The sequence below is a fragment of the Equus quagga genome, chromosome 2 (assembly GCF_021613505.1).
Source record: "Equus quagga isolate Etosha38 chromosome 2, UCLA_HA_Equagga_1.0, whole genome shotgun sequence".
Classification (NCBI taxonomy): domain Eukaryota; kingdom Metazoa; phylum Chordata; class Mammalia; order Perissodactyla; family Equidae; genus Equus; species Equus quagga.
Window position 1 is genome coordinate 125,828,652 of NC_060268.1, and position 20,984 is coordinate 125,849,635.

A 20,984-nucleotide genomic window follows, 5' to 3' on the forward strand; every position below is an offset into this window, starting at 1 on the left:
AGGACTGCTTCCAACCAAGGACACTAGCTCTCTGGCCCTTCAGCTTCCTCACTCAGTGGGCCGAGCTTGCCGCCACAGGCAGAGAAGCCCCGCTAAGCCCACTTAGGGCCCTCCCCGGGCAGGGTCTGTGGCTGGATTGCAGGGCAGGGAGGGGAACAGCAGGGAAGCCTGCAAGTGGTTTGATACTGCCTGAGAGCCTTGGGTGGGGGCTGAGGGTCAAGGACGCCTTTGTGTAGGGCTCTTGCAATGTGTTCACGCATTCAGATATTTTATAGAATTAGTCAGTGTTTGGTTGTGATTTTTTTACATTCGAAACAAGTATTCCTTTTTGTACCTAGTTTTATATTTGCAATTTGTTATTCTTTTTCCTAAAGAGGGCCCCCAGATTGTCTACGGTGCAGGCCTCAGAAAACCTGAATTGGCTCCTGAAGGCAGCCCTAGTAGGAACACAGACTTAGGTTTGCTGAACTGAAACGTGCCCACTGCTTGCCTCAGTAAGAACACAGACCACCTGGGCTCAGGCCCACCCAGATTCGAATTCCAGCTCTGCTACTCTCTAGCTGAGTTACTCTGGGCAGGGTCCCTAATCTGTCTAGCCCTCCGTTTACTCATTTACAAAACGGGGACAGTAATCATATTTTCCCTACAAGATCAAATGAGGATCAAATGAAACAATCCCTGTAAAGAGCCAGGCCCACAGCAAGTGCTCAATAAATACGAAGATGTTTATTATTATCATTAGTTCCCATGGTATATTCTTATTTCTTATCCTTCGTCTTGATGCTCTTCTCTTTCCTTCAAGTCCAGGTAGGAGTGAGGGAACTGGGGACAAAAGAAGTAGCCTCCTCCGGGACGGCAGCTCGCCCACCTCTCCAGTTTCCACACCTGCTCGCTCTGCCCTGCTGGCCTCGCCCCCCTTACCTGAGCGCCCTCCCGTTGCCAGGCAACCACTGCCCGCCCTCGCGCGGGGATTGGCTGTGCCGCCCGGCTCCCGGCATGCCCCGCGGCTCCCGGAAGCCGCGCTCTGGCATCCTTTCAAGGCGCTTGGCGGACGCGGCTCCAGAGAGGGCGGCGTGGGCTATGGTTGTGGTGCTGGGAGCCCCTGGCGGCCGAGTTGAGCGCAGTGCGTCCGGACTCGCCGCCTGTCACCGGGAAGGACGACCTCCCGGGGCCGAGGATCGGCCGCATCCCGCCTGGCATGTCACAGCAGTGTGAGTCTCCGGCCAGTCTGAGTCCCAGGAAGACGGGACTGAGACCCGGAGGCAGCATGGAGCATCCAGTGGGCGGCCTGGGCTCCTCTCCAGGAGCCATACCTCGCCGCCCCAGCGCTGGGCCCAAGGCCCAAAGGTCCGAACACTCCTGCACTTATCCCACCAGTTTAGTCAGCCTGGGTCAGCTCTGTGACCTTTGGCAGAATGACCTCCAGAACCTTCTTTGCCTTCCTGGTGCTGATAATATCAATAGTGATTAATAATAATTGACATTTTATTGATTGCTTACTTTCGACCCTTGATAAGTGTTCTATTACAGAAGCTTTCTGATCCTCAGAGATAGGTATTATAGTATGCCCATTTTAGAGACATGGGGAAACAGGGAAGGATTTAATTTGTCATGAGTCACACAGCTCCACAGGGCCAAATTTCCATCCCTAGGTAGTACAACTCCAGGGCCTGAGGTTTTGACTTACAGGCTCTTTGTGAGGATTGATAAGAGGATGTCAAGTCTTAGCCTAGAGCCTGGCACCTACGAAGTGCTCAGCAAAGGTTAGTGGGCAAGTCGTCAGTCATGGTAGCAAGTAATAGTAGTCATGTCAGCATTGAAGAGTGACGTTGCCCAGATCTTTGTCAGAAACACAAGACAGGGACAATCTGGGAGACATAACCACTCCACTCCAGAGTTTCAAGTCCCTAAAAATGTTGAAGCTGCTCTGTGTTCTACTTCCCGCTTATACTTCTCCCTGCTTCTATTTTTGCCCCTTCCTCTCTTCTCTACCACTTACTGCAAGCTCCAGGGATGAAGCCCTTTGCCTCTGAAAATGGCCTGGTTTGTGCCCCAAGTTTAAAGAGGGCAATCAGGAACTTAAGAAGTTCTCACTTTTGCTGTCTAAAATGAAAATAGTGAAAACACCAGCCACAAAAAGAGTGTTAATGGGGCCTAAAGTTAAAAGGGGGTCTTCCCTAGGCCATGACCTTCAAGCAGAACACTGGGTTTCAGGGCAGGTAGATGTCTGTGTTCTTCCTAAATGTCCCAGACACTTAACCATCCTGGGATCTGTGGACTCCCGCCTGCATCTCAGTTTCCCTGCCTTAAAATGATAAACTTGAATATTTGCAGTATCCTAGTGCTACCTGTATCTTTTATATTTAATATTCTTTAACTCATTGCTTTACTTACATTTTCTTTAAAAAGCAAACTGTGTATTGGGGCTGGCCCCGTGGCCGAGTGGTTAAGTTCGCGCGCTCCGCTGCAGGCAGCCCAGTGTTTCGTTGGTTCGAATCCTGGGGGCGGACATGGCACTGCTCATCAGACCACGCTGAGGCAGCGTCCCACGTGCCACAACTAGAAGAACCCACAACAAAGAATACACAACTATGTACCGGGGGTGGGGGGGGCTTTGGGGAGAAAAAGAAAAAATAAAAACTTTAAAAAAAAAAAAAGCAAACTGTGTATCATTACTTTAAGGGAAAACCAATATCAGGCAAGAAACCAGAAAAAGAAATACAAATAAAGACAAAACATTCTTCTCAACTCTAGCAGGCAAGATCTTGAGCTGAGGCCTGATATCATTTTGTTAAAAAGCAAGAATAGCAAGTTTTAGCGGGAGGCTGAAGACATTCAAGCACTGAACTGAAAGTTTCTCCTGTGGGTAATCAGAATGGGACAGGGAAGCACTTCCACACGCAGAGTCTGTGCTGTTGAAGGCCCTGCCGGGCAGCACCTAAGTCACCCAGCACAGTCCCAGTAGTTCCTTTCATCACTTGGAGAAACTGGCCGAGACTGTCTGTGGAGTGGTCTAATATCCAGCATTTACTCTGATTCTCTTAGGGTCTGTGGGGCAGGGGGAGCAGGATATACCCCCTAGTGGGTCCACCACAAGCCTTTCCCCTCAGACCCCTCCTGTTCTACGTAGAACCATCTCAGGCACAGGTGAGGTGAACAGCTGCTCAGCAGACTTTGACGTGCAACAAAGGCTGCTGCATCTTCCCAGGACCGCGGGAGGCAAGGGGAAGCGGGCAACCATTCCCGTCTTACCTTCTGGGGCAGGGCAGACTTAACACACAGAGGCAAGCACTGCTGGATCAGGGTCTCTGCACTGCCAAAGGGTGTCTGAATAGGAAGGGACATTGGGAAAGGGTTTTATTTGGAGCAAAATGTGGATGATGACATCATCAGCAGCAAGCCGAGGAAGAGTTAGGGGAACCTAAGAGCCTCAACTCATGGCGTGAAGTTGTTGGCTGCCACCTCTCCCAGCGGAGGGCCTGCACCCTTCCAAGAGGGAGACAAGGGAGGCCCAGGCAGTGCCACTCTTCATACAGTTGCTCACTGAACAAAATTCTAGGCTTCTAGGGCCTCCCCACCCCCCGGGATGGAGCCCATGGCTTTTCTTAGGATCATCTAGTCCCCATGGCTTAGGGGTTACCAGACTGACAGCAGCGTGGAGCTGTATCTTCTGACTCTGAAGTAGCACAGGCGCCCACTGTCTGGAAACTGCTTAGCATGCAGAAAGGTCAGCCATCGGCAAGGGAGGACCCATGGTCCCTGCCTGTGGTCTGTCCTGTGTGTCTCTAGGGGGTGAGAAGTGGTGTAAGGGAGAGAAGAAAGGGAACCTCTGAAATCTGTATGAGTTTCTACTAATCCAGCCACATTTCCAAATAAGGGACAGCTTTCAATATTTAGGAAGATAGAGGAGGGGAAATAGGAGGAGAGGCACAGATAAAGAGGACGATAGGTTTGCCAGCTCAAAGGAAGTAGAATTCAAACTTCTAGTAATAATAAAAACCCTGCCCTGATGGTCTAGTGGTTAAGATTTGGTGCTCTCACCGCCACACCCGGGTTCGTCTCCTGGTCAGGGAACCACACCACCCATCTGTCGGTTGTCATACTGTGGTGGCTGTGTGTTGCTGTGATGCTGAATGCTATGCCCCCGGTGTTTCAAGTACCAGCAGGGTCACCCATGGTGGACAGGTTTCAGCGGAGCTTCCCAACTAAGACAGATTAGGAAGAAGGACCTGGTCACCCACTTCTGGAAAAAAAATTGGCCATGAAAACCCTGTGAATAGTAGTAAAGCATTGTCTGATACAGCACTGGAAGATGAGAGGATGGTGTAAAGTGACCAAACAGGCTTCCACTCTGCTGTGCACAGGGTCGCTAGGAATTGGAAACAACTCGCTGGCACTAACAACAACAAAGTACAGTTATGTGTCACTTAACGATGGGGATGCATTCTGAGAAATATGTCCTTAGGCTATTTCGTCATTGTGCCAGTATCATAGAGTGTACTTACACAAACATAGATGGTATAGCCTCTTACACACCTAGGATATATGGTACTAATCTTATGGGACCGCCTCATATATGCGGTCCGTCATTGACTGAAACGTCAACAGATCATTTGTGGACCCAGGGCAAGAGTACAAATAGAAGCCCATATACCATGTGTCTCACTATGTAAGATATAAATCAAGTAACAAACAAATAAAATATGTTCTTCCTTCTACCTTGACACAAATACCTTATAACAACCTGGAAAGTCAAGTTTGAATTTGGAAATCTCTGACTTCTTAGAGTTCTGCTCTGGAATGGGATGGCTCAGCCCCACATCTAGAGAGATCTCCTATACACGAATGTGGATATCCCAACCCATATGTCCCAACTGGGCACCACTTGCACATAGCCATCCCTTGAGTCCAGAAGTGCCTTGAGCCGTCCACCCTTGGGGATGGGCCTAGCAAAGAGCCTGTCCAGGCCCTGGCTGCAGGTTTGAGCCCATTTAGGCAAGGGCTTCAGGAGTCCTAAGGACCCAGAGCATAGTCCAGAGTGGGAAGGGGTGTGACCTCCAGGCTGTCATGTCTCTTGGTCCTACAGACCCTGTGTCTTGTGGGAGGGGGTACACATGGATCTACAGGTAGTTTAACAGTAATACTAATAACAAGAGCTAATGTCTGGTCTGCCTTCTGCAGCTTACAGGGCACTTTGACTTGATCAGAATTTGAGGTATGCAAGAATAATATCCCCAATTGCAGGTGAGGACACTGAGGCTCAGGGAGGTTAGCGACTTGCCCGAAGTCCCCTGAGTGTCAGCCCTGTACCCCAGCTCTCCCCTATTTCAAGAACTGAGGTGGCTAGTCCTTACCCAACAGGGCAGAGCCTGAGAGTCTTGAGCAGCAAAAAGCAATAAAAGGGAGGTTACCTGACATCCTCACAACAGGCCGGGGCCAGCCACTCAGTGCCAGCTGGTGTGGCACTAACAGGCCTGGCGCATTTTGGCATCTGAGTCTTCCGTCCCTTCTTGTGGAGTTTTGTGAGCAGAAGGCAAGCCAGGGACACTTCCCTTCTGAAGGACAACTTGGATAGCGCGGGGCCAGACTTCTGCATTCTTAGCTCGAAAAATGTTATTAGAAAATGCTGTCGATTCAGTTTCTGTTTCAAAAAGCATTGCTGTTTGGTAATGGCTCATTTCCCTTTTTGAGTCTCGGCAAAGACTCAGGAAAAAGGAAAACAGTTAACACCACTTCAGCTGCTAATGAGCTCCAGAGAACAGGTAGAGGTGTGACACCCCTCCCGCCGGCAGCAGGTGGCCCTGTGCCCCCACCCTGCACCCCAACCCTGCGCTCCTCAGTTGCAGGAATGCCTGGGAGGGAGGGAGACTGCAGCTCCTTCCAACTTGCCAACTGCAAGCTGTGGGCTGGGGCCGACTTGGCCCTCGGGCCTCACCTTTTCTCACTCCCTCCCCCCTCCCTCCTCCCTCTTCCCCGTCCCTCCTGAATATTTATGGGGAAGGGAGCAGGTGGGAAAGATGCAACTGAGGAGTAAAGCCACTAGGTGCCAACCTTGGGGGCTGGTTGAGAGGATGAGCTTGGCACTTAAAATGCAAAGGCTCTCCCCCGAATCTGTGACCATGTGTAAGGAACAATGAGCATCCACAATGCATTAGCTCCTTTAAAGCCTTTCCAGTGCTGAGCCCTCAACTGGAACAGGAGCAGATGCAGACGGAGCCCTCACTCTCTCCCTGGGTCAGGTGTGAGCTCCTGACAAGCCCTCATCCATCTTCATGGGGCTAGCGCAGGGGTTCTCAAAGTGGGGTTCCCAGACCAGTCACATCAGCACCACCTGGGGACTTGTTAAAAAAGGCAAATTCCCAGGCCCCACCCCAGACCTATGGAATCAGAAACTCTGGGGTGGGGCGGGGTTGTTGAGAGCACTTAATAAGCAGTAGCTCTTCCATTTCTCTGGAAATCAGATTAGTCAGGGTGACCTCAAGAAGGCCACCGTGGAGCTGCTCACAGGCCAGCGTGTCAGGCCCTTTCAGATGTGTGGCTTCTGACTCACGCCATCTCCAGTATCCTGTGTCCTGTGACTGGTTCTCAGTACTTGACCAGGACGGAAACTGGTGGCAGATCTGGTTTATTTCCCAGCTTCTCCACAGGGGGACCCTCCAACCTCTGAGGGCAGCGTGCAGACTTCCTCTGCAGTGACCTCACTGGGTAGTCGGTGGGATGGACTGTGTTTGTGGGCAGAGGTGCTGTAACTAAGTTACAGTCTCCATCATTCTTCCTCATCAAAACCGGTGAAGATAGAGGCCAGCCCTGGGGCATAGTGGTTACATCTGGAACGCCCTGCTTTGGCAGCCTTGGTTCACCGGTTTGGATCCCAGGCATGGACCTACACCACTTGTCAGCCACGGTGTGCTGGTGACCCACATATAAAGTAGAGGAAGATTGGCACTGATGCTAGCTCAGGGCTACTGTTTCTCAAGCAAAAAACAGGAAGATTGGCAGAAAATGTTAGCTCAGGGTGAATCTTTCTCACACACACACAAAAAAAGGGTGAAGAGTGAGGCTAACCCATGACCTGCAGACCTCACAGGGTGATGGGGAGGAGAAGTCATAATTTAGCATGACTGAGGAGCTTTATGTTGATTAACTCATTTAATCTTCACAATAACCCCATGAGGGTAGGTACTCTGTCAACGGCATTTATAGATAAGGAAACTGAGTCACAGAGAGGTTAAGAAACTTGCCCAAAGTCACTAATAAGAGACAGAGTCAGAATTCAAAATCGGGCAGCCTGGCTCCAGTCCCACTCCTCAGCACTGTGCTCTGACAGGGACACCATCCAAATGGGACGAGTCATTGTAGCTTGGCACCCAGGGGCTCTGAAACCTTAGTGATGAGGATTTTAGGCTGGTTACTTTAAAACTGCAGATGACAAGGGGGCTCTGAGGAGTGGAATTTGCTTGCCCTTTGATGAGAGATATTTGCATTTGTGAAGGAAGTCTCCATGTGTTGGGGGTGCCTCCCTCTCTGCACCAGGAGGAAGGTGGGATGGCCTTATCTCTGGAAACTCTTAATGGGAAAGGCAAGAACTTAAGTTGTTTACTGTCTGGCAACCTCATGTAACTGACCCCCCCCCCAACATACTCCTTTGTCTTTAGCTGAAGATAATATTTAAGGTGGTGGCTTCTGCCATTTACTTAATCCGGCTTGATTCTTATCTAAAAGTTATAGGACCACCCAATAACCAGAACCTGCTGGCACTGATACCATTTTAACAACTCTTTTTACGTATTCTTTCCTTTGTCTTGTAAAGCGATAACTCATATACCTATGCCTTAAATTTAGCCCTACTCTCCACCCATGTTTGCAGCAGCAGCAGCGGGGGCAGCAGCAGCTCCTCCTGCCCGTGGGTCCTGTCCCCACGCAGCAGCTCTGACTGCCCATGGGTTCTGTCCCCATGGCAGTGGCAGCAGCAGCTCTTCCTGCCCGTGGGTCCTGTCCCCATGCTATTCCACACTATTCTCTAAATAAAAGAGCACTACTACCAGACCTTGAGAGTCCAAGAAATCTTTCTTTTGACTCCTCGGCTCACCGACCCCGCATCATTAGCACATGGACCCCTTTGAAAGTCCAGTTAACGCTATGGCTCCTCTGCCCAGGAAGCACACAGCTTCTGTGTGTGATCTCAGGGTTCTGTGGACCTCTCCTTCCCCCTGGGGCTCCCTGAGCAAGACTTGTGTAAGGGTCTTAGAAGGAAGCAGGAAGGACCTAAGAAGTCCAGGGGCATTAGACCACTCTGCCTCGTTAAGCTCCAGGGAGGGGACGGGGCTGGAGCGGCAGCGAGGGAGGCTTTGGTGCGGTTGCTGAGGAATGGCTTCACGTCCTCTCATCCAGAGTGAGGTCTGGGAGTCCAGGGCTATTTCCAGAAGAAGAGCAGGACCAAGGATGCTCAATCTCCCAGGGCCTATGAGGCTCCGTCTGGAAGGATCTGCTGGCTGGCACAGCCTTGTGCCAGGTGGACCAGAGTGACCCAAGGATCATCCTGCCAAGAGGCAGGCGTTGGGCTTGGTGGCCTCAGGGCCCCTTCCAGCTCTGAGCGTGTGGTTAAGTCAGGGATAAGAGATGTGGTCATCCCAGGATTTCACACTTTGCTCCGCCCTGTGTCTGGGAAGGTGGGCCTCCTTGTTCCTCTGCCCCCTGGAGAGGACACACTGGAGGCATCTGACACAGAAGCTGCCCACGGTGAATCTCCTGCCTGCATCACGTGCTCTGTAAGCCTTGATGAGCTAATGTTTCAAGTGCCTATGGAGCCTGCAGCCTTGGTTGCCGAAGACCAGTGAGCCCAGACCAAACACCACTGAGGCAGGCTGGGTGACTGCTGTCGCTCACACTGACCGGCTAATCCAGCCTCCTGAAGGCTGTGTGCTTCAGACCCCATTGCACTCCCCCAGCATGCGGCCAGGCCTCCTCAGATCCGCAAACCATTTAATTGGAAGTGCCCTCTCCATCTTCTAAGGCAGCAGGTGGAGAGGAGAGGAGACAGGCTCAGAGCCTCGCAGCCCTGCCCTGAACTCCAAGTCAGCTTCTCATGGACTTAACCCCTCTGAGCCGCAGGCTCCTCCTCTGTGACGTGGGGATGGCAGCCTCACTGGCAGGGTTCTCAGTGTGGGCACAGCCGAGCCATGGCCAGTGCTCCACAATTGGCACCTCCTTTACTGTGCCGTGGACCGCGCCTAGGCCTGTGACAGGCATGTGGCCAGCGCCCCGCAGAGCCTCCGTTGGAATTCTAGTCCCTGGCTTTGCAGCCAGCGTGGAAGCAGAGAACACTTCATCCCCCAAGTTCTCTTCCCACGTTAAAGGCACCAAACCCCGCCTGGGGATAATGAGGCAGAAGTGTCATCTTGTGGGCAAGAAATACCTGTCCAATTACCTCCATCAAAAGGCAGGTAGGTGAAGCAGGAGCGTGAGGAGAGAAGTCAAGGAAAGCAACTGTTCCTCAGAGACAGACCAGTGGCCTCAGCTGGCATCTTTCCAGAACTCTTCACTGAGACCCGTGACAGCCTGTTGTTCCCATTCACGAGCCCACCTGCCTCCTAGAGTGGTGTGGGGGCAGGGCGCAGACCCCAGGCTCCCCGTCCACCCTCATGTCTTCTTTGCTCTTCCTTCTTCCTACCTCCCTTCTCCTCCCTTTCTTTCTCTTCTCTTCTTTCCTTTTTTTCTTAAACCACTGGGTGCACAGCATGATCAAGCCACATTCCTGGGGGCGCTTGTTTAAGCAGACTCGTTGGCCCCAACAGTGGGCAGCACTTGGAGACGTGGCTTTGCAGGGTGGCAGGGGAGGGGCCAGGCAGCCAGGATCAGTGGGCAAGCCTGAAACCTCAAGAGGGAGACAAACAGGGATGGCGGGTTAGTACTCACAGTTTGGAGTCAGGTATGCCGGAAAGTTCTGAAGACACAGCCTGCCAGGAGCTGGTGATGAGTGCTATCACACCCCAGGCTCCATTCTGAATGTGTTGTATTTATTCCCAGCCTACTGTTTAATGTACACAACCACCAGATCTGAGGCCAGCACTACGATCGTCCCCCTTGTCAGATGAGAAAACGGAGTCAGCTTGAACTTGTCCATGCGTGCAGCTAGGAGGTGGAGGACTCGCAGCTGGGCAGTCTGGCTCCAGAGCAAGCTCTTGGAACCATTTTATGGCATGACCAGTGTTCTAATGGCATCTGTGCACCCGGCCACATGTTCATGATGGAGGCAGGACTGGTGTTGGGGTGTCCATTTTTCCAGCTGAGGCTTAGGAAAGAAATGAAGCGGCTTGCCCAGAGGTCAAGGTGAGGGGTAAAGCTTAGTCTGGGACTGCAGATTTCTAGCTTTCTGCCCTGTGCACCCTGCCCCAGGTCAGGTGTGTCTGGGCGGGGCCTGGGCATCAAATAACAGGCATCAGAATTGGAGGTGTTGACCCAGACAGAGACCAGGCCCTGGGGCCAGGCAAGGGGTGGGTACTGAGCACTGGGTGAAGGTGTGACCTGCCGTGGGGAAGGAGGCGGGCATCCCAACAGACTGTCCAGGCAGCAGCAAAAAGTGGGAGGAAAACACCTTTGTTGGAGAGCTGCTGTATGCCAGGCACTTTACCTACAATGTTGGGGCTTATTTAATCCTTACAGAAGCCCCAAGAGGCTTCTCATTTTAGACATGAGATGGTATCAGCAAGACTGGGCCCAAGTGCCCCAGCCAGGAGGTGGAAGAACCAGAATCCCAGCTCGGTTTGGGCACCTGAGCCTACGACCCTCTCCTCTTCGACCGCACGCTGCAGGCCCGAGCTCCAGCGAACTCCCAGTCAAGAGCAGGAACTCTTCTCAGGGGGGTGCACGGGGCCTGTGGGTCAGCTGGCTGAAGTCTTGTGGGGCTGAGAGCATGACCATCTTCATCATTCTCCTTTGGGGTCAAGCCCACAGCAGCCTGAAGTTGAGGTCATCTCTTAGGCTGAGGCTGCCTTCAAACTTCCTGGGTGGGCAAAGCATAGGTGGGAGCAGAGGGCATGCGCTGTGCCCTTGAGTCACCCTGCTACACATGCTGTGAGCCCAGGGGCAGCTCTGCCTCTGTGGGCTGGAGAGGGGCATGACAGGGTGTGCCGGGCTGGCTCATTGGCACAGCACAGTCACAATGCCAGGACTTATCATCCCCCTTACAGATGAGGGTGTGAGGCTCGGGAAGGCTACTCGGCTCCCAGCCAGGGCCTGGTAGGGCTGGGAGCAAGGCTTACTCACCCCCAAACTGTATCCCATGTCCTACAACCCTGGGTCCAAAGACAGGTGCAGCAGCAGCGGCCATGCTGGGGTGACCTCAGCTGCAGGGTCTAGCGGGGGGGACATGGTGATGAGGGACCAGGAGGGCAGGGCCTCGAAGCAGCCCAAGATCCCGTCTCCGAGAAGGAGGGTGAGAGTGGAGAGCCTGCTGTGGGCCCAGGGTCCCGATCCATGGAGCCCAGTCCAGCAGGGGGTCTGGCCAGCTGCACTGGTCCCATCAACCAGTTCAGGGCCAGTTCCAGGGTTCTGGGCTATATGTCTACTTGGAACAACGCTCCAGCCAGGCCAGGAGTGAGGAATGGGGCAACAGGTGTCAAGAACCAAGGAGAAAGTCAGGGTTCAACAGGGGACCAAGAGGGTAGGGTGAGCGAGGACCTCTGAGTTGAGGAAGACCTATGTTTCTTGTCTAGGCCACTTAGTAGCTGAGTGACCTCGGGTAAGTTACTTCACATCTCTGAGCCTCACTGTGTTCATCTACAGATGGGGAGATAATGCAGATAAAGCCCCTGGCACAGGGAGCATTGGGCCAGGAGCCTGGGCAGCTGGTGGGAAGGCTGCCCTGGGCCCTGGGTCTGTGGCCACATGACTACTCCCAGCCTCTATCTGCTGGTGGGGCTGAAATTCCTCGTGGGATCCTGCTGGGGTCACAGCTGTACTGGGAACTGGGGTGACCTCAGCCAGTGGGTGGAAGGAAGCAGAGACTCAGGCCCTGGGCAAACCCACCTGATGCTGCTGCCACCAAGGAAGTGACGGTGGAAAAACAGACACTAGATGCTTTCACTCAGAAAGTCCGTGAAGTTGAGATAAGCACAGGCTTTAAATTCAACCTCCATTGGAATCAAGTCTTCTCTCAGTGAGACAGGAACCAGCCTAACAAGACAGGACCATCTGCAAGGCCCCTAAGGCCCTAACAAGATTAGCCTTAACCAATCGGCAGGCTAGGAGAATCAGATAGAGGCCACCCAGCTCCCCATTCCACAGCCTCTGGACTTTTCTGGGCTCACACATGCACCCTAGCACCCAGGAGTCCACTGAAGGTGACCCTAGCCCCATCAGCATAGTAAAAATCACAGCCGGGGTGGAGAGCTAGCATACTAATGGTACATGCATCGCATGAGGTGGCATGTTGAATAGCGCAGGCGCAAGCACAACCCCGCCTCTACATGCTGCGACAAGGCCCCCCTCCCCAGCCTTTGCCTGTTAAAAGCCCCACAATCCAGCTCCCTAACGAGCCGGTCACTGGCCCCTTTCCTTTCCGCAGTGCGCCCCTTGTGCCTCTCCTGTGCACAGGCTAATAAGCTTCTACTTTTCTACTCCAGTTTGGTGTCTCTCACGATTTCTATCCTCGGGGACAATGAGAACCCAATGTGCTGGTAACATTCTCTCAACTGACTTCTTGCCCTCTCTCTTCAACCTGGAGTTCTGTATAAAAGCTCTGCGTGGTCTCAGCAGCTGGCGTCCTGCAGTGACCTCCTCCCGCATCACGTCCATGCTGATCAGCAGGCCCCGAATCTTCTCTCGGAGCATGGGGCTGAAGACGGCAGAGTGAAGGGTCTTTGCTAATAAAACCCACCCCTGGTTCAAGTCCCCTCATGTCCCCAGGCACAGAGGAACTGGTCACCCACTAGTTGAAGAGTCAACTAGTTGGGCTGCCTCTGGCTACTTTGTTGAATAAAAGGAGGAAAATGAAGATGTGTATGGTCTGGAAATATACAAGGGTATGCACTAAAAACTGCTGCTTGGGATTAAATCAGAGAACCGTTAGACAAAGGCAACTTGTTTGGGGATCTGCCCTCACTGAAAAATCCCCTTCTCTTTAGCAAGTTTTGTTAACTCCCCAAAACATGTGAGCTAGTTCCACAAGCCTGTTGGGGTCACATGGGACTTGAGACCCAGAGCAGCCAAGCCCCATGAGCTGCTATTTCAGTGACTGGGGGACACGGACGCCTCAACTCACCCTCTTCCCGTCCGCCTGCAGATGTATTTTTATTTTCCTTCCTTCCTCCCTGGGAAGGAACGATCTTCTCTGAAACCCGCTGGGGTGGCTAACAAAGAACAGTGGGCAGAAGCCTGGACAATCCCCCATCAGCCACGCAGCCAGCCCCACCTCCCCCGGGGAAGCCGGCACGGATGCGGCTGCCATGGCACCACCACGGCTGGCCACCCTCTCCTGCTCCCCTTCACGCCGGTTTCATACCATCTCACTAACAGGCACGCTTCTTCTGCTTCCTCTGTAAGCCCTCCCCCTTCAACCGAGCATGTGACGTGAGACCCCCGCTACTCCTCCCTGTTAGCTCCAGGGTGGTCCCCACGTTCGAGCGCAGAGACTGCTGTTTTACGTTAAAACAGACACGCTGCCCACCTGTAAAACCCCAGAGGTGGAGATGAGTCACCAGCCAGATGGACACCCCAAATGATCAACAGCACGAAAGAAGGTGAACAAACCAAGGGGGAGGTTTCAGGTTCCTCCAAGGGGAGGCGAGAGGGAAGAATTTATTTTAAAAAATTTTTTTAAATTTATTTTTTAGGTATCAAGTTTCAAGAAACCTTTCAAGGGTGTTGTCCTCAGTTCTCTGGAGGGATGTGTACCAGTCTGAGTCAGTGGGGAGCATAAGCTGCCGCCACTGGGTGGATTACTGACGGCCTCCGTGTATCAGCTGTGTGCAGGCTGCTGCAGAGCCCGCGCACCTCAGAGGAGGGCGCGCCGATTTCTGGCTCTCGTGTTTGCTGCATCTCGGGGGCAAGCTCTGGTCCTTCTGCTCGACTCTTGAGAAAGAACTCCTGGTCTGATCTAGTTCCGTTCTCTCACTGATTCCTAAGCCAGCCTGCTCCCGCACGGTGCAGCCTGGCAGAAGCCTTCAAGGACTCTGAAAAAATCTCTTACTATTCACGTCAAGTGATCATGACTATGTGGGGCCACAGAACCCGAGGGGCTCCTTTTGAAATAACAGCTTCAAGATATACAACTACCCAAAATAACCCAGGACAAAGCAGCACCTAACTCTGCTGCCCAAAGCTTCAGAGTTCTGCTGGGGTTAGTAACAAATGAGCCAGGACAGTGAAGGGGCTGCTGGCCCCACTCTGGACATCTCCTGCCCTGCCCCGCTCTCCATCCTCTCCACCTGCTCCTGGGCTGCGGTTCAGTCCACGGGGACTGGGAGGAGGTCGGAGCCCTCCCCTCGCCCTTCAGGCCTGAGGTGGAATGGTGTCACATTACTAGTTCTGGGATACGATGCACGACCCCTTAGGGTTCCTACATCCACTCTTCACGTAGCCTCAAATTACCCAATTTGAGTACGCTGGTTCCTGCCAGGACCCTGAGGAATAAGGCCCCAGTAAGGCTTTCATTAAATACCCAGGTATTTGTTATGCCCTTGAATCAATGGCCTTGACACGTTGTAAACAAGGACTTAAAAGACCCCACCTTGACTCAGGCCACAGACCACTTTAATGACCCGTCTGAAAACGCAGGCCTCACACGCCTGGTCCCTGGTACAGGGAGGCCCTCTGGAATGAAGGTTCCTGGAAGGTTTGTCTTTCTGGGGTTCCCAGTCTGGTTGGTGGGTGCTCTCTTACCCACAGAAAGCAGGGATCTGTGCAGGCTTGGGTCTCAGGCCTGAGGACTGGCCATCCCAGGAGGACTTCCATTCCAGGGGGACCCCCTCTGGCAGGGAGGGCTGAGAATTCTCACACCTTGCTGTAAGCTGGAAGGAGCAAGGCTGTGAGAAGGGAGGCCGCCTGCAGTGGGCTGTGGCACTGGCCTGTAACAACTCAGGCAAATGCTGGCAACACAGTTCCCAAGAAGCTGGAAGGAAAGACAGCACGTAACCACCAGCGAGGAAAGAGATAGCCCACCGCGTAACTGTGTAACTGTGTCTTAAGATGTCTTTTGGTCTTCTTCAAACATCTCAGGAGCATTCTGTTAAAGAGTCTGGAATGTCTCTGTCTGGCACGGGGACAGCACGGGTCACCAGCTCCTTGGGAAAGATGGGGCCTGAGTGTGCGGTGCTCTCTGCGCTGAGCCCACCTCCAGCCCTTCCTGCATGCAGCCTGAACCCTCCCGGCAGGTCCTCCCCATCTCACTGAGCATCCTGCAGGCTCCGACGTTCTTGCCATTGGCCCCCTAGATGAGGTGCACGAGCAGGGTGGAGAAGGCCGAGCCAAGCACCAAGCCCAAGTACAGGTAAAAGGACATGACCACCCCCGTGGCCTCAGCCAGCTCCCTGGGCACGATCTTGGGCCCGTAGATGAGAGGCAGGGTGCTGAGGTAGCCGTTGCTGAGCCCCAGCAGGGAGGTGAAGACCACCGGGTAGATGTCGGACTGGAAGACCACCGTCTGCAGGTGGACGCGGGGCTGGTAGTTGCAGAGCACGAGGAGGGGGACGAGGCAGGTCCGGAGGAGTGCAAGCCCGGGGAGCACCTGACTTCTGGGCCCGGGCACCTGGATCCAGGCTGTGATCTGCCGGCCACACAGATCAGCAAAGTTGTACAGGAGGAAGGTGGTGAGGGGGACGAAGAACTTGGTGGTCCAGAGCGAGCCGGAGCCCTTGTTGAGGGACTCGATGTTGGCGGAGATGGCAGGGAAGACGAGGCTGGTGATGAAGAAGAGATAGATGACGCAGAAGCCCAGGCTGGCTGTCTTCTTCAGGATGGGGCGGAGTGGTGGCGTTGGGGAGTCACTGGATCTGGGGGCCACCAAAGGGGCATTGGGGCAGTCCTGGGGCGGCTGCTCTTCATCAGAAAAGACGTGGGCCGGCCAAACAGGCTTCATGTAGTACCTGCAGGGGAGAGGGCACGTAGTCAGAGGGCCCGGAAAGCAAGGTCACTTGGCATTTCCAGGGACAAGGCAGGCGGACCTTTAGGCCCAGCATGTAAAGCCTAAGACTCATGTAGCGTGCAGCCCCAGCACGCCCTCAGAGGACGCATGTGCTGCAGGCGGCCAGAGAGAGCCCTGCACTGTCCCCAGCCTGCCTGTCCTGGCTGCCTGAAAGGCTGGACTCCAGTCCATTGCTCTGTGGTGGTGGCCATGTCATGTGCAAGGACAAGGGAAACCAGCACTGACCACCATGGGGAGCCTAGCTTGGCTTGCTTGTTTTCGTTTTGTTTGTGGAGGGGAGGGTGGAGACAAAATAGTATTAAAAATATAAATTTTTTAAATTGCAAAAGTAGGGGCCAGCCCCGTGGCCGAGTGGTTAAGTTCACCTGTTCCGCTTCAGCGGCCCAGGGTTTCGCTGGTTCGGATCCTGGGCAGACATGGCGCCACCTGTCAGGCCACGCTGAGGCAGCGTCCTGCATAGCACAACCAGAGGGGCACTCACAACTAGAATATACAACTACGTACTGGGGGGCTTTGGGGAGAAGAAGAAGGAAAAAAAGATTGGCAACAGATGTTAGCTCAGGGCCAATCTTTAAAAACAAAAATTATAAAAGCAACACATGCTTGATGCAATGAACCCGAATAACACAGAAGAGAAACGCTACAGTAGAACGAGTGCCCTCCCTCGGCTCTCACTCCTTAGAGGCACTGATGGTTAAACGTCTGGTGTACACTGTTGCACGCGCGTGCAAATGCCCACCCCACACAAACATAGTTAGGGTTCTACGCAAAAGTGGGATCAAACTATACATACTGTGAAACTTTCTACAAAGATCTACTTCCTAAATATATCATATAAGTAATATATATATGAATAAACTATGTATCTGCCTAAATACATGCATAACTAGTATACATAAATGCATACACATAACTGCCTAAACGACAATATCTTCTGGTCATCCTTTCACATGGGGACACAAGGTTCTGTGTCTCTCTGCTGCATTGTTGCACATTATTTCACCGTATGGATACACAGTTTAACTGCTCCTCTACTCACGGACATTTACGTTAGCTCCAATTTTTCTCTACTACAAATAATGGTGCAACTAATACCCCTCTCCATAAACCCTTGCACACGTACACTAGAATTTCAGTAGTGCCCACTTCCAGAAGAGGAACTGTTGAATCGAAAAGTTTGTACCTTTAAATTTTTTACGGATATTGATAAACTGCTCACCAAATACGTAGGGTCAATTTATCTTTGGTCTGTACCACCCACCTACCCTAACCTAACCTGTCCTTTTAATCTCTATGTGAGCACCAGTTTCTTAAAAAAAAAAAATGACCACAATTTATAACCATTGCATTTGTTTACGGGTTTCTCATTTGTCTCCTTCAATAGAAGGCAGCTCCCTGGGGCAAGGACCATGTTTGGCTGTTTCTAGCTAAATCTCTGGGCACAGAATAGCCCTTCAAAACATAATTACTGGAAGAATTAACAAGCCTATAATAGAGTCTTCTCCCCCATATCCTCATCACTGAATTATCAGTCTTTTCAACGTCTGCTACCCCAACCAGAGAAGAAAAGGCTTGGGTCACTCTGCCTTGCTGTGTGATCTTGCTGGAGTCACTCAACCTCTCTGGGCCTTGGGCGTCTAAGAACCAGGAGACACAGGTTGACTGTGTTAACACGCCTCAAACAGCAGGCTTGGTGCGGGGGTGGGAGAACAGGAGCTTGGTGATCACGGGGTCTGGTTTTACTTCTACTGCTGCCTCCTGTGTGACCTTAGGCCAGGCCCCCCCTTCCCTGGGCCTCAGTTTCCTGCTCTGTAAAATGGAGAAGTCCTGCAGCCGTGAGCTTTTGAGATCCCTGCGTCCTCCCATCCTAAGAGCCTACAGATAACGAGCGAGTCGGTGGGAGAATCGTTTTCCATGCGGTGCTGAGCAGGGCGCTTCGGCCTGGAACCCTGTCTTGTTTCACAGTCACTATTTAGGGAAAGGAATGTTCTCACTTCCCCGTCTGCTCCTTGCCTTAAGTCTGCTCTGAGGAAACCCCACTGAGTTCCTCTGGGTGAAGCTCTCCCTCATAAGTTCCTCCACATCTGCCGGCCTCATCTCCCCGCCTCCGTCAGAGCCCCAGCTCAGCCTGCGGCTCAGTTCCTCCTGCGTGGGAGGGGGCACCCCGGCCCTCCCAGGGCAGCACCTGCAGGCTCCCTTTTAAGGATGATTCCACCTGAGCAGCCCCTGGAGCACAGATGCCCTAAAACTCCATTCTCAGATGAGTTTCTGTAAACCCAGAAGTCAGTCGAGAAACGGCAGAGTCGGGAGTTCTCCATCTCACGTGCTCAGCTCGAAAGGGTTTGGGCCTCCTCCAGGCAGACTGGAAACTAGGGTGGCCGGCTGCAACTGTCCTGGTGTCCCCACTGAAGGGCCCTGGCCCTGGGACCCCCTTCAGTCCCAGGTACCCCACAAGAAACACCCCCGGGAGGCCCTCTGAAACAGGATTTGGGGGACGCAGGAGCAGTGGCGGGGCCCCTGCCTTCCGTTCAGTCCGCGACTCGGAAGAATGTAATCAGCAGCAACAAGGTGCCAGGCAGCGTGCGGGTGCCAGGGGACAGTGAGCCAGGAATCACAGGGACAGCACACTGGGCAATTTCTGACGACGGCCCTGAAGGGACGAGGAGGGGCTGCCCAGGCTCATGGGTCCGTAGCCATCTGGGATACTGGGGGACACAGTGCCTGGGGCCACTGAGGCCAGCTACAGCCACAACAGTCTTCCAACTGGGGAGAGCTACAGCCACAACAGTCTTCCAACTGGGGAGAGCAGCCTGCCTGGCGGAACTGGGGTTCTGGTGAAGGCAGGGGGCTCTGGGGATTAATGAGGTGCCTCTCCCAGGGACAGGAGGAATGGAGGAAGAGGAAAGACCCCGGAGGTCACAGGCCAGGGATGCAGGATGACGCAGTAGAAAGACTGCAGCTCCGGGTTCAAAGCCCTGCCCAGGATTCACAGGTGAGCCACCTGGGCATGTCAGTTAACTCCTCAGTCTCCCCCGCTGTGAAACGGGAAACACAGGAACAACCGCACAAGGCTGTCAAGTATAACACATGAAACAATGTACACCCAAACTGCTCAGCTTGGCGCCATCACACAAAACAGGCTCCTGCAGGAAAGGGCAGAGCCAGAACCCCACCCCCAGCGACCCCCGGCCTTGGCTGTCTCCGTTTCTTCACCCGTAAGATGGGGAAAAGGACTCTGTCTTTCCTTCCTCAAATAAGATAACGGATATGAAAATGCTTTGAAAAGAATAAAGTGGGAGAAGAAGTCAAGGGTTGCTTTTTAAAGAGCAGCAGGAAGCAAGAAAGAAAATGGAGGCAGGAGACAGAGAAAGCAAGAGAGAGACCAAGGCAGGAAGGGAGGCCCCGCAGGGCGGAGAGAGGCCCTGGGAGACGGGTTAAAACACAGGTTTGGGGTCGGGTTCGAATCCTGATTCTGCTGCCGACAGGCTGTGGGGCTCGCACAAGGAACTCAGCCTCCTGAGCTGGGTTTCCTCGTGTGTGAATGGGAACCATCACAACACATGACAGTGCTGCGCCCTCTGAGGAACATGTGGGTGAGCATGGACCAAGACCGCCCACCAGGCGAGGCTGAGCACAGGGCAGGAGCAGTGGGGGTGCTCAGTGCGTGGAGCTGTTATTCGCTATTACTCCTCCTCAGGCCTCACTTCCCCTGCCTGCCCTCCCCATCCGAAAACTTGCAGACAGGGGGTGCTTGGGCGTGTGGCACAATGCTGACTTCTCACGTCCAGCGCCTGGCCAATCTATTGAGCAACTACCATGAGCCATCACAGCGTGAGACACTGGGATGCAGCAGTGAACAAAATCCACCCCATTCCCGCCCTCCGGGGCTCACACTCCAGCAGCAAGACAGACAATAAACAAGGAAACACACCTGCCACCTAGTTAGACGACAGAAGAACACACGTAGACAATATAAAGGATAGCTGTACACAAAAGAAGAATGCACTAGAGTGCACGGGGTGGGGCCTCACCTGGCGTACTCCAGCCGGGGCAGCAGCAGGTAGAGGCCGATGCAGAGGCTGAGGAAGACGTCTGCAGTCAGGAAGAAGGCCAGGGCGCTGTCCGTCACATCGCTGGACACCGCCAGGTCCACCAGCGAGGCCACGGCACTGATGGTGCCCCCCATGCCTCCCCCTACAGAGAGCACGGGACACCACGGAGACGGTCAGGGCTGGGTCCACCTTCCCCACGTCTCAGGCCTGCCCCTCTCTGCTTGGGTTTGACAGAACCCAGATAAAAATTCCCCTGCTAGAGATGCTGCAGTCCTCCCAGTGTCCCGCAGCCTTAGCAGACACGACGGGGCTCTGCAGCCTGAGCCTTCTGCTCTGAGAGGGTGTGGGTTTTCACGCCCGAGCCCCAGTCTCTCGCATGCGCTGGTAAGAGGCTGCTGCCTGAGGTGGCAAATGGCCTCCAAGGTTTCATCTCCAACCCTTGACCTCCATCTCTCTCTCGATTGCCCTTCTGGTGGGGTCAGAAATTTTAGATTCAGGGGTGGGACATCTCAGAGAGTTCCTCTCCCCTGCCCTCGGCCCAAACCACCCACCAACCAAACGGGGAAAGAGGCTCAGGAACGTGCCACCGCAGCCTCTTCCGCTGCCCGCAGCGAGGCTGTCCTACCTGGGGAGTCCTTATAGTCACAACCCCTGTGCACCCACCCGGGAGCTCACGGAACTCACCTCGCACCCCGCAGCAGCTGGGGCACCACACGTGTGTGAATGCGTGTGTGACCACACGTGCACAGGCTCACACACACGCCCTATCACACACACACACTCATATATAC

At 53.5% G+C, this 20,984-nt stretch overlaps 1 protein-coding gene across 5 annotated transcripts in view; it reads right to left on the minus strand.

Annotated features, from left to right (window-relative positions):
- Positions 1-14,566: 14,566 nt before the first annotated feature.
- Positions 14,567-20,984, minus strand: part of SLC29A3 (solute carrier family 29 member 3) — a 37,625-nt gene continuing 31,207 nt past the window's right edge. For all 5 annotated transcript variants that reach the window (XM_046653867.1, XM_046653868.1, XM_046653865.1 and 2 more), the window contains 2 exons: positions 20,173-20,335; positions 14,567-16,082 (listed from right to left, as the gene is read on the minus strand). In XM_046653867.1, coding sequence (XP_046509823.1) covers positions 15,428-16,082; positions 20,173-20,335 — 818 coding nt within the window. In that variant the 3' untranslated portion in view covers positions 14,567-15,427. The remainder of the gene's footprint in view (positions 16,083-20,172; positions 20,336-20,984) is intronic.